Source organism: Portunus trituberculatus, chromosome 49 (genome assembly GCF_017591435.1).
Source record: "Portunus trituberculatus isolate SZX2019 chromosome 49, ASM1759143v1, whole genome shotgun sequence".
Taxonomy (NCBI): Eukaryota; Metazoa; Arthropoda; class Malacostraca; order Decapoda; family Portunidae; genus Portunus; species Portunus trituberculatus.
This window is the reverse complement of record NC_059303.1, coordinates 6,924,748-6,938,804: the sequence shown is the minus strand read 5'-3', so window position 1 is coordinate 6,938,804 and position 14,057 is coordinate 6,924,748. Positions and strand designations below refer to the sequence as shown.

General features: G+C 44.9%; 1 protein-coding gene and 1 long non-coding RNA gene across 2 annotated transcripts in view; one reads left to right on the top strand and one right to left on the bottom strand.

The window, feature by feature from the left end:
• The window catches only part of LOC123499372, a 210,198-nt gene that overhangs the window by 2,485 nt on the left and 193,656 nt on the right, over nucleotides 1-14,057 (top strand). The gene's annotated exons all lie outside the window — the stretch shown is intronic.
• The window catches only part of LOC123499371 (sodium-dependent phosphate transport protein 2B-like), a 26,838-nt gene extending 12,781 nt beyond the window's left edge, over nucleotides 1-14,057 (bottom strand). The window contains 1 exon segment of the mRNA XM_045247286.1: nucleotides 13,901-14,057. Within this exon segment, the coding sequence (XP_045103221.1) occupies nucleotides 13,901-13,939 (39 nt within the window). The 5' untranslated portion in view covers nucleotides 13,940-14,057.

Below are 14,057 nucleotides of genomic sequence, written 5' to 3'. Positions count from 1 at the left end.
CTATGCTTTACTTTCTTTACCTTTTACCGCCTTTGCCTTTACATCTACGTGTGCCTGGCCACGTGCATCTTTGCAGGACTCCACACTCCGCCTTATTCTCCCCTAGCCCACGTAATCACTTCCGCCCTGCACTCAAGGATATGGTAGCCTCGCCGCGGAACAGCCTCACTTGTCCCCTTTCCATGTCGTCTTGGTGTTAGTGCCTTGATCTAATGTGCGGGACACATCAACGTATTATTGTTCCTGTTGCGTCACCACACTGACGAAGCCACGTGTGCGTCCAGCAGAGTGAATTGCTGATTTGTGAACGTGCGTGGAGAGGCAGCGCTATTGGCAGGCCTCTGTTGCCTGGCGGTGTTTTATAGCTGCAGCCACTTTTTGCTGACTGACATCCTTCCTTCATCGTGAGATGACACACACACACACACACACACACACACACACACACACACACACACACACACACACACACACACACACACACACACACAATTGGTCGCTAGGGTGCACAGACGTGTAGCGAAATAAATGCGCCATTGTAAGGCAACATTCCCGGAAAACTGTGGTCCGTAGGGGTGTTTCTCTGAGGGCGGGCAGCGGTGTGTGGTGAGGGACGCCGTGCGGCAGTGTGCATCCGTGGCTAATTGTTCATTTTGTGATGTATATATTTAATGAAGATTGTGCTCCATTAATGTAAAATTGACATTGCTGGGAACTAATATTTTCCGAGGTGTTATCATGATGTATGTGTGTATGTTGTTCAGCTCATAATTTCAAAGCAGTGGAGGAAAGCAGTAGCACTCCACCCGGCACGGCGTGGTACGCCTATCACAAAGCTTTAATTCCTTCTGAGAGGCGTGGGACGGGAGAGGTCACGGAGCGGGTCACTCTTTGATTCTTCCTCCCTCTGGGCGCCCGGCTGGAGAGGTGGAGGAGCGCGTGACGTCAAGAAACACGGATGCGGGAACCGAAGGGTGGGCGCCATGACGGTGTTGAATTGACCGTCCTTCCTTTGTTGGCGTGTCACTGAGAAGTGCACTTTTTTTTCAGCACCACAGGAGTGTTGGTTTTGCGTGGGAAACTTTTTATGTATATTTTATGATCAAGGAAAATATTCCCGGAAGCCTGCAGTGCTTGGCTGGTGACGCTAACCAAGTATTACCACATTTCAGATGAATTTATTCTACTATATAAGAAACAAACTTAGTCGTTTACTTGGGTAGAAATATAATAATAATTATTAATAGTGTACGAGTAGTTAACCTAAAATACAACTCTTTTCTGACTGAATTTTATATATACATACTCGTACATAGATACCTACCTACCTACCTGCCTACGTATATATGTGTTTACAAACCAAACGTGTACACTTGCATGGCGGAGGACGGCAATTGTCTGTCAGTGAGTGTGCGTAATATGAGGGATCTTGCCAATTAAGGGCGTTGAGGAACCTTCAAAGTAAAGGAACGAATTTCTAACTTAACGTGTTGGATTAATATCACCTCAACAGCTGATGAAACTCAGCGATACTTCCTTTACACTCTAAATTCTGCAAAGGCTTCCTATTCCCAGCTTTGAAGTGTATCTTTTTAATCTCTGTTTTTATCATATGCGGCTGACAGATTCATTACTACATTAAAAACTAAAGAAAAAAGAAAGAAGGAAACGTGGTGCAAGTAATGAAGCTGCCAAGTAAAGACGGTAAATAATCCTAGTACAGTTAGGCCTCCCAACACTTGGCTGTAACTTAGTGGCCTTGAAACAATATCTGGCATGGCACGTGTTTCTTCTTTATGAATACACGCATACATTACTTTAAAGAGTGATAGTGACTCGTTGTCTTCCCTCTAATTATACTACCTCTTCCCCCGCCTCCACTTGATTCACTCTTCCCTTTCCCTCCCTCTCCCCTTCCCTTCCTCCCGCCTGACTCACGTACTTCCCGCTAACTAAAACCTCGCCCTCATCCCAAGGTCAGAGGAACCAAGGGAAAAAAAGGCAGGATGAGACACTGGTCCCCGAAACACTGCTGCCTAGAGCCTGGGCCCGGATTGAGAAACGCTGTGCTCCCTTACCACGACTATTTTCAAAGGCTATAAAGATGATTAGCCGGTTTTTTTTCTCGCGTGTTTCTCCCATTTTAATGTAGAAGGCGTTTTGATTCGTCACTAGAACCATAAAAACACCCGTAAAAATCCGTCTAACTTTGATTAGAACGTTTTGAGAGTAGTGAAGGTGCGGCGCAGAAATGTTTCAGAATATGAACCCTGGTGTGTGTGTGTGTGTGTAATTCACTGTTTGATTTGCTGCAGTCTCTGACGAGACAGCCAGACGTTACCCTACGGAACGAGCTCAGAGCTCATTGTTTCCGATCTTCGGATAGGGCTGAGACCAGGCACACACCACACACCGGGACAACAAGGTCACAACAACTCGATTTACATCCCGTACCTACTCACTGCTAGGTAAATAGGGGCTACACGTGAAAGGAGACACACCCAAATATATCCCCCCGGCCGGGGAATCAAACCCCGGTTTTCTGGCTTGTGAAGCCAGCGCTCTAACCACTGAGCTACCGGGCCGTCTGTGTGTGTAATTCAGTGTTTGATCTGCTGCAGTCTCTGACGAGACAGCCAGACGTTTCCCTACGGAACGAGTGAGTGTGTGTGTGTGTGTGTGTGTGTGTGTGTGTGTGTCAAAACAATAAATTCACAGACACAACATAATCTCGCCCTGCACCGCTCTAATGCATGCACGTATGTTTGAGTAACATCCTATCAATATGGTAAGGCAGTCTTCACCCTAAGCCGGATATCTCTCTCTCTCTCTCTCTCTCTCTCTCTCTCTCTCTCTCTCTCTCTCTCTCTCTCTCTCTCTCTCTCTCTCTCTCTCTCTCTCTCTCTCTCTCTCTCTCTCTCTCTCTCTCTCTCTCTCTCTCTCTCTCTCTCTCTCTCTCTCTCTCTCTCTCTCTCTCTCTCTCTCTCTCTTCCCTAAACGTATAAAAAGTAAAAGTCCATGACGGTGTGTTGAGATATGCAGACTTTTTTTCTTCCCATGTGTCTTCTTGGGCGTGAGTTATGGTAGCTTGGGTCGGGGTGTCCTTGAATGGCAGCTTGAGTGTATTGAGTACAAAAAGAACGGCGCTCTTCATTTCTGCCTCGGTTTGAAAGGTTTACTTCTGCGTTGAGGAGGGAGTGGTGTGTATGACGCGGGCGTGAGGGTAACCGGTGAGACTAACCATCCTCTGGTGAGAGATAGGTCTCGTCCTTAACCCTGAGGAGCTGAAGCGTGCACTGGTGATAAACGTAAATTTGCCGTGGTAGAAAGAGAAAAAGATAGATGTTTTGATTTCCCGATTGGTAAAGAAACCGTTTTAGTTCACGTAAAGAGTTTGCACTGAACACGCTTAGATCCAGTTATTTGATAGACGACGTGTACATATAGTATAGTTGAAAATTTAGTCTTAACGTGAGAAAATTACCATTTCCGTCTGTCGCTTACAGGGAAAAAAAAGGTGAAATGTTTATGGGCGAGAGTTCCCCACGATCACGAGGAGATGAAGTACGATGCGCCGAAGGAGGTTCGAGGAAGCGGCTCATAAAATCTGCCAAGGACAGGAAAGGTGTAGTAATTAGATGCCGTTAATGTAAACAGGTTGGCGAGGTAACATGTCTTACACCTCAGCATGGGTTGCTGCACCGCAGCCCCCCTCTGTGTGACCATCTCGCTCAGCCGCCACCGCCTAGCAACTTGCACAAATTTGCTGCACTGGGAGATCTCTTTCGGTATCCAACACCCTCACACACGCCAGGTGGTGAGGGCGCCGGATGGTGATGTAACTAGTCCGGAAGCTGCGTAGATTGTCGAGGCTTCACAATGGGTTGGCCCCCTGGGACGCGTCTGTCCTCGCACATTTCATAGTGCGTGAGCGGTGAGTGAGGGGTCGGCGCGCGTGTAACAAGCCTCCCCTCGCCGGGTGATGTGCCTTACACCTGTAAACGCGCGTTCCAACACCAAGTTGACGCGAACACTTACTGAGTACAATTGAATTATACGCTCTGCCTCAATGAATAACCTGTGAGCCACGGAGATGCGGCGCAGCAATGCAAGTGTTGGGCAATGAAGGACACACTGGATCCTTTTGGGCGGCGCGCGTGACTGTCCAGTGTGTCTGCCTATTCTCTGCCGCCCTCCATGACCTTCAGGCGGGCGGCGGCAACGGCCCGGACTTCGGCGGGTCACACGCCACATATATTACACAACCAATGGGGAAAAAAAAGAGGAGGTCCAGAGGGAGTGTGGGGAAATCCTAGAACCAGAAATTCGGGATATCTTCTATATGGACACAGCTAATTTCGTATTGTGAAATTGAAAAATGGCTAAGAAAGGAACATTCTTAAATGTACTGTAAAAGTCATTCAAAGTGCACTCATATAAAAAAAAAGGTCAGTTTTATATCAAATAATTGCATACTGAGCAATTCATATATTTTTTCCTTAAAGAGTGACAACAAATTGCTATGTATCGCGGCGCTGCTATCAGGCATCACAGAAACACAATACGCATCAGGGAAGTCTGACATGGAGGAACGAAAAAAAAAAAAAATGCAGCCACTGAGGATTGGTAGGAGGCCAGAAGGAGATATATCAGTGTCACTAATTACAGCGCTACCTTACCACAAAGCCGCCACACTCCGCACCATCATCACCATTCACCATCACCATCACGCCACCGTCAGCCAGGCTTTCATGACCACGAGTATCAACAATCAGGGGGAAGTAACAACAGCCATAAGGAGACTTCAGAACAGCTTCGGGTAGCTTTCCTAACCTTCTCACCTGATTGGTATCTTTCCTCTCTTCGATCAGGCGAGTTTAGTGAAATTCTCTCTCTCTCTCTCTCTCTCTCTCTCTCTCTCTCTCTCTCTCTCTCTCTCTCTCTCTCTCTCTCTCTCTCTCTCTCTCTCTCTCTCTCTCTCTCTCTCTCTCTCTCTCTCTCTCTCAACTTCTATAACTACGAAGAGAATGCTCATTGGTAAACTATAAGTCTTTGTTATTGTTCCGTTGTTTGGAACAACATAGGACGCGTTGTAGTGTCTATATCTTAGATATTTTTAATCATTATCTTGTAATACGCGAGGGAATATATAAGAAATTAATGATGAATATTGGCGAACTACAGCATAGATAGTGTTATTCTCGTAGTCTATATGCAAGAGTACAACATTAAACATATGTTCTAATCATGCCTTGTACCCAAGCATTAGTATGTTGTTGAAAAATTTGCCTTGAAGTACGTAAGATAATAAAATGATAAATAAATAAAACAAGAGGCAAGCTGTAGCACCACTGGTTTGTGTTATTTTCATAGGTAACACTAGATGATTTTGAATATACGTTTTGATTATGCGTTAAATATAGGTGTATGAGTTTTTCAATCACGCACTTTTTAATAACGGCAAAAGAAATTAACGAACCGCAGCACTAGTCCTTTGTAACTCACACATGACATGAAAACATCCTGATGCAGAAGACATAACAACCGGTGCTTTGTTAGTGTTTTATGACGGGGCACTAAGACTGCAGACAAAGCTTCCTCGCAGAAAGACAACGACACATATTAGATATTTAAGTTAAAGCTCTGCTGAAAGAAAGTCATACAGCTATCGTTATGGAAAAGCGCTACCTCTTCCACTGAAAAGCTACCGTGCTGTAGGATCAAACTGACAGTCTTTCGGTTGCGAGCTGAGAGTTTTACCACAAAGCCACGCGATCAGTGAAACTCAATCCAAGAAGATCTCTAGGATGTATGGCCCCATGAATACTGTATATATGTCTGGGTCTGCGAAGTAGTGAGCCGTGGGGACGAGTGAGGGGAGGAAGGGGGTGATTCAACGTGCCGGGTATTCTCATGGAGAGAGAGAGAGAGAGAGAGAGAGAGAGAGAGAGAGAGAGAGAGAGAGAGAAGAGAAGAGAATGACGTTTCAATAAACTGGGCAGGAAAATGCTTGAAAAGAAGAAAGAATATAAATAGACTCGACAAGAACATTATATGGAAAAGGAGGAAGATTTTACGGAAAGGAAAGAAAGGAGGTAAATTTCATTAAACTAGCTTCGTAATAAATAAATAGATAAATAAATAAACAAGATTCTATAGATTCTAGAGGAAAAGCAAAAAAAATTATAGATTTCAGGATATTCACTTGGAGAACAGGGTGAAATAGGTGAAAATTTTAATACAGGCCAACATCCTTCTATCCATCCATCCGGTCTGAGGTGAACTGCGGTGGATGCGTTGTGGAGGAGATACGGGTCACTGAGGGAAGTGTGTTGCAATCACCACACCCCCCAGCATTACCAACACCACCTCCACTACTTCCACCACACCTCCATCACCACCACAATCACCACCACTTCCACCTCACCACCTCCTCGCCTTTACTTTTTGCCCACTTCACCTCAACAAAACTCTTTAGGAGACGTAAGGTCATACCAGTTTGGCCAAGAAGGAAAACTCATTTGTACACTGGCCTTGCTTTGCTTCGCCACACACACACACTTTTTATTTACTTATTTACTACTCTGCCCTACATTTCTTTTTGTCCGTGAGTGTGTATGTACGTGTGTTCTGTGTTGATGTGCGCCTCAAGTCGGTATTCGTGTGCTTCGATACTTAACTTTGACCCTACAGTCTGTGAAGGTGCTGCACCCACACCCTGATTTCTAAACGTGTGGATGGGTGGGTGTGTTGCGAGGTGGTAGAGGGAACAGTGATGCAACTACAATGGGCGAGGTTGCTTGTGTACTAGACTAGCTCGTGTGTGTGTGTGTGTGTGTGTGTGTGTGTGTGTGTGTGTGTGTGTGTGTGTGTGTGTGTGTGTGTGTGTGTGTGTTTGTTTGCTCTCATGCACATATCGCGCCTCTTTCATGCTGTTATCACTTGTCATTCTACTTAACATTACATTCTGATACCTTTTAACAATTTATATCGAAGTATCACTGTTGCAGAGGAGGTTAACAGAATATCCGGTGGTATCGTCGTGACTAGAGATAACATAACAAGAATTCTATGTCATCAGTGGATTAAAAAAAGAAAAATGATAATCAGGACCATTATCTGTGGCCCTTAAAAAAGTAGTTCGTATGAAATATTTTAGCTTTTCAGAACGGTCTTAGCACTGAAGGTTAGAGTCAGTCGTCCATCCACAAGGGTTCATCTCGTGCTGACACTCGTGATATCAAGTGTCCAGTGTATTCTGAGCCTCCGCGGTGAATGAACTCAAGGGGAGCACTAACTAGGATAACACGGTTGATGCTTTACTCTTGGGTTTCAGGCAAAGGATAAAAAAAAAACCGGTTGGAGATTGAAAGACCGTAAAGATGAGCACCTGTGTGTGTGTGTGTGTGTGTGTGTGTGTGTGTGTGTGTGTGTGTGTGTGTGTGTGTGTGTGTGTGCGTGCGTGCGTGTGTACTTTTGACCTTTTATCTATATATTATGGAGTTTTTAGATGTGAACCAGATTACAATATCCGTAACTCGTGGCCCAGATTGTCAATGTAGGTTAACAGGCATACGTTTCCTAATGCGACTGTTTCTTGCGCCCTATCCTCCTCTCTCTCTCTCTCTCTCTCTCTCTCTCTCTCTCTCTCTCTCTCTCTCTCTCTCTCTCTCTCTCTCACGTGGCTCGTCTGTCTTGCGTCTCCGCCTCACTCTCACCTCTGCTCTGTTCACTGTTGGCGCGTGGCCCATGATAATAACCACTGGTGTTTGTTTTTGTTCACCTTTTTTTTTTTACTTGATTTAAAACTCCTAATTATTTTCACTTCTACTCTTTATTTTGCTTATGTTCTCTCCTCTTTTCCTCCTCCTTTCTTTCATACTCTCCTTGTATTTATCTTAGAAATTCGGTACATTAAAAGGACATTGGACAGTTCTACACACTTGTCACCATTTGCTTTCATTCCACCTACGTTCCTACCTCAATCGCCCTAACTTACGCCTCTGTACCTATCAAGTCTCATGTACAGTATCATAACAGTGTATAAGAATCGTTGACACAATCCCTTGTCTTACTGATCTTCACTTTTGCTCTTCATGGTGGCCTAATCTTGTTTGGAAAGCGACAGGTAACAACGCCTTGATCATTCGGAAGTGATTTCTCTTGTCGAGGAGAGACAGGTATAGAGGAAGAGGAGGAGGAAGCGGAAGAGGAAAAGGGGTTAAGAGAGAGAAGAATGGGGAAATAAAACTGAGGGATGAGGAGATGGAGAAATAGAGGAAAAGAAAAAGGAGGAAGAGATGAAAGAATAGAGGAGATAGAAGCGGAGAAGAGGAGGAGAAAGAGAATGAAAAGAAGGGTTTGAGAAATGAAGGATGGAGAAACATAACTGGCGATGAGAGACAGAGAGAGAGGACGAGAAGGTGGGGTAGGAAAGAATGGAGGAAGAGAATGAGAATGAGGAGGAGGGGAGGAAACGGAAGAAGGATATCACGAAGGAGGCGAAGGAGTGGACGAGAAATACACCTTGACATCCTAGGAACTGGACTGTAGCGTGACCTTGACCCTGTGTACTTCTTCCTTGCCACGCCCCACTGCCTTCCTGCCCCCTCTCCCTCTCTCGCCCCGCACCTCCCCTCCTTCCTCTTCATCCTCCCACATTCCTCGTGAAGAGACACGTTTACGATTCTCTCTCTCTCTCTCTCTCTCTCTCTCTCTCTCTCTCTCTCTCTCTCTCTCTCTCTCTCTCTCTCTCTCTCTCTGTGTGTGTGTGTGTGTGTGTGTGTGTGTGTGTGTGTGTGTGTGTGTGTGTGTGTGTGTGTGTGTGTGTGTGTGTTTTCCTACATTTCTGAACATGTCTGACTTCCCTTTCCTGCCTCGCCTTTTTTTTTTTTTTCCTTCATTTGTATGTTTGAGAGAGAGAGAGAGAGAGACTGGTAATAAGTCGAGCGTGTCTTTCAGGCGTCTCTCTCTCTCTCTCTGTACACTTCCGCTTCTCTCATCAAGGGTGTTTCCATACCGTCCCAGACACACCCAATACGCCCGCCAGCCCTCACCTGACACCACCCACCTCCTCTGTTTGCCCTACTCACTTTCTCCTCCAGGCGTCCTTATCTCCTTTGTTTCTTTCCTACTCACATCGCTTCCTGTAATTGTAACTTGACCGCCACTACAGTGTATTTGTTGATTTTACCCCTTCAGTACCATAAAGCGTTTTCATATTACTTTTGTTTATTACTTGGTGATTTTATGCAGCTTCAGAAACGCATGTGGTGAATTGAAATAGCAAAGACTGTGGCCATTAATCTTCTGACCGCCATAGATCCTTCCTAATGTAAATAAAATGGTCTATCTCAAGGTAAAAATGTTTCCTGGTATTGAAGGGATTAAAGATACACGCTTGTCTTTTCTTGATTTAGATTTCATGTTTTTACTTCTATATTTTTTTTCAATTGATTATTTACCAAAGACTTTCTAGACTATTGTTTTTTCTTACTTATCCATCCTTGTACTGTGCGGTAACTTGTCTTTCTTTAAAACAACAGAGTAGTTAAATCAAACGGCCTAATTAGAATTGCTGTTTAGATTTCACGGTATCATTCTTTTATTTTCTTTCAGACCTTGCCGCCCATTCCGCACGACACACTTCCGTTTACTTCATTTCTTCCTCTCACATTGTCGAGTCCACATTCCACCTCGTCTCCTTTCTATCTTATCAGCATACACTTAACTCGCATCTGGGACAGGCTGACCCGCGGAGCATATCAAGCAATAATCTCTCTCTCATTTATTTACATTATGCACCTGTTGTTTTCTTGCCATTCTGCAAGTGTCAGATGCATGTTAAGTGTGTTCCCTTTTCGATAATTGACGCAAAGGAGGAAGATTGTCCAACTAATCTTATCCTTTCCATTCACAATCAGTAGAGCAAGGAAGCCACTCTTAACTCCTTCAGTACCAAGACGCATTTCCATATTTATTCTGGTTACTATTTAGTGGTTTTTATACAGCTTCAGAAACTCATGTGAGTGATTAAAATAGTGAAGATTCTGGCCTATTCTGACCTCCATAGACCTTTCCTAATGTCAATAAGATCGTTTAATCGTACACAAATCTCAAGGTAAAAATGTGTCCCAGTACTGAAGGGGTTAAAAGTCAATAAGTGATGGTTCTTTTTTAATTCATCAAACGTGCTGGCTACCATCATTCAGCCAAGTCAAAGCGGACAGTCTCAGAATAACACGCAGGCAAGCAGACCAGAATACATGAAGCATTGGAAGCAGTCACTCAGTGGGGGGGAGGGAAGGAACCAGCGTGTGTCATTACTACTACGTGCCCTGAGGCGACTGTTGAGAGGAAAGTGAAGTCATGGCTTACTCATCCATTCATGTGTGTGTGTGTGTGTGTGTGTGTGTGTGTGTGTGTGTGTGTGTGTGTGTGTGTGTGTGTGTGTGTGTGTGAGTCAGCGAGACGAAAGTAAAAACCCACAAGGCACTATATTTTCCCCATGTCCTAACAGAGCAGAGTGGCCTTAGACACAAGTGCCTCACTCCCAATATTCTCCTTACAAAGCCTCCAGTGTTATTCGGTCGTTATGGTTTATGTTCGGCTATATTTTATAACTGTCACGTGCTTGATGGATGAGTGTCAAGGAAAAAATGCCCAACGAATAGTAATTTCTTCACACAACACTCTACTCGGCCTTCCTGGTGACGGGTGCCGTGTTTCCGTGGCTGAAGGCATGAGGAAGTGATGTCCAAAATAGAAAGACGTCACGAGGTCACTCTGCTTTTGTCAGGGAAACGAGACAAGAAGGCAGTAGGTGTAAAAATGATAGAGCTTTTACTGGATCTTAGGTGCTCGCCAATGCTACAATTTGTCACCTCGTAAATTTTGAGGTTTCCGAGGGTTTTGGGGCTGCGATTTATAGGTAGAAGTGATAAAAATAACCTCAACAAGGTAAAGAAATATGAAATAGGCGTGGGAGATGGGAACATATAGGACCTTTTGTAGACATCAAATTCATGGTTTTCCAAAGAAGAGAGCTTCAGTTCCCATGTACGAAAAAGAGGAATGACAAAGATAAACATGTTAACATCAGTTATCGCGTTTACAAGAGGTGAATCCAACTGTACATTGTGACAGCGCAACATCCAAGGCTGGGCCCTTTTATAGCTTAGTGTCGGATGCAATCGTGGAAGCAGATAGTGCACTTTCGTTGGCCTTCAGGTGCAACGTGTAATAGAAAACGGAAGGCGCTCGCTGGTATACTCAGCAAGCTCGAGTGGTGAATGTCTCACTTTTTGTTTTTCTTATCTCTCTCTCTGTCTCTCCCTATGGGATGGTACGAGGTTCGGTAAGAGGAGATGGCGAGGTGTGGCCTCTCTCCGCCACCTGAGAGTCTGCGTCACCACCGGAAGCGCGTCCATCACGTTGCCAACCAACACCTCACCGAACCTTGACTTAACTTCGCTCAAGCACTTCCGTAACGTTATCCAGTATTAGAGCTGGACAGTAAATAAACTCCTTATTGTTGCATTTACCGCTATTATTGCTATTATTATCTTTGTTGTTGTTGTTATTATTATTATTATTATTATTATTATTATTATTATTATTATTATTATTATTATCATTATTATTATTATTATTATTATTATTATTATTATTATTATTATTATTATTATTATTATTATTATTATTATTATCATTAGCATCATTGTTGTTTCGTTGTTATGTAAAGTAATGTTTCAACCGCTCCCAGTGGGAGTCTGTTTTTTTTTTTTTCTTTGCCTCCCCGCTGGCGTCACGGAGGCCACATCCCCGCCACACAGTGTCCATGGTGGTGTGTAGCCGCCCCGCAGCCTCACCGCCCTGCCCTTGGTTTGTGTAACCCTTCCTGCCAGCCACAGACGCGGCCACAGTATCGTGTATCGTATGGCTTATAGCTGATGTGCTTAGGAGACTCAATGAAGGTGTTACTTCCCCAAACAGTGACGGGAATGTTACGCAACTCCACGTGTCCGTTTTCTGAGCGTCATCACCGTAACAATAACTGATACTATTCGCACATAAACATAATCTTGTAATTGACGAGAACATTTGATAACTCGAGGTATCCCGCGGCGCATCCGTCCCTCTTATCAACATTGTAACCTGCCGCGTCCTGTCGGGTTGACTCCTCAACTAGATCATAACTACACAAGGGAGTACCTAACATATATATATGCAGCATCAGGACCTACACTCAAGGCCCTATATCCTGTCCTTAATCAACCCTCTCAATGTGAAGTCACACTTTACTACATATCATCAAATATTCACTACGGCACTCTGACTCGCCAAAACAAATTCCTGAACAGATAGACAAATGAACAGGAAGGCTGAACCAGGAATGAATCTACCTCAAGTTTCATCCACAGCTCTTACGTACTCGGGAAGATCTTTAGTCGAGAAGTAAGGGAATACATAAATACTACTTCAGCCTGAGAGTATTCTGAGAGAGCCTTCCTACAAGCTCCCGTCCCCTTCTCTTCACACTGGACACCTGCTGATGCACGGCTGCCCATCCCTGCCGACACACATTCAGCCCACCACGCCCTCGCAGCCATCTCGTTGCTAGGTCACCGCACCCACCCAGCCGCCGCCCCTGTACGTCCCTCTCACTTGCAATGCTTGGAGCTCGTCATCAGTATCTCACCACTACACTACATACATTTTTCATATCAAATTCCAGCCCATTGATATTGTGCTAACTATTATTAGCACCTGTGAGTAACCGTCATGTCATCACACGTCTTATAATTATGCTGGGCACATCGGCTATCCCATCCTCCCCACGCGCATACACACACACACACACACACACACACACACACACACACACACACACACACACACACACACACACACACCGCGTAGTGTAGTGGTTAGCACGCTCGAGTCACAATCGAGAGGCCCGGGTTCGAGTCCCGGCGCGGCGAGGCAAATGGGCAAGCCTCTTAATGTGTGGCCCCTGTTCACCCAGCAGTAAATAGGTACGGGATGTAACTTGAGGGGCTGTGGCCTCGCTTTCCCGGTGTGGAGTGTGTTGTGGTCTCAGTCCTACCCGAAGATCGGTCTATGAGCTCTGAGCTCGCTCCGTAATGGGGAAGACTGGCTGGGTGACCAGCAGACGACCGAGGTGAATTACACACAAGGAGTTCAAATCTCGGAAGTAAGGCACGTCTTTGAGTTGTTTTGTTCATTACATCTTGACAATACTAATTTAACTGACATCTCAGTGAACTGCAAGCAAGGCGTCGACCTCCCCGCCGGCAGGATCTTCCCGCCCCTCTAACCCCTGCCCTGCTTCCAAGGGCGGGCACTCTCAGGCTAAACGAAAGCCTCTACATTTACTTTCTTTCTTCCCTTGGCTGTGCGGAGCTGATTTTATATGAAACATAAAGTTGAAGACTTTGTAGTTGTCGCGTGAGAGAGGAAGGGAGGAAAGGAAGGATACACACTAAACACACTTTAGTCACTCCAAGGGTCTTTGTCACTTATCTAACGCTCATCCTTCGCTTCATACCGTCACTCGCTTTTTACACCAATCGGAGGTGAAAATTTACTTTGTAGAAAAATACTTCACAGTTTAAGAGCCGGGTGGTTACAAACATAAATTTTGACACTAAAAGGGATTATTATCATTGTTATTATTTGTAAGGTCTAAAGATATTTTCTAAGTGCACTTAGAGAGACTAACGAGCCCAACCACAGGTCGCTGTTGGATTGCAGTAATTAAGTTCAGTACAAGTGTCACAAAAGAACTCCGTTTCTGAACACCGGGTGCCATATAAGTGTGTCCATCATAGTGGTGGTGTGCACCACTTGGCAGGTGTGAAGTGCCGCAGTCATCTACCTGCTCTAAGGCGCGGGGATCATCCCTTTGATTCAACATGGCGTTGAAGTCTCCTGTACGTATGTCCCCCGAGAAGTTGGGTCCACTGGCAGCACCACGTCGGGGACTATTCTCTCACTAGCCTGTACCAAACTTGAGTGGACTGAGGTTCCGTCGG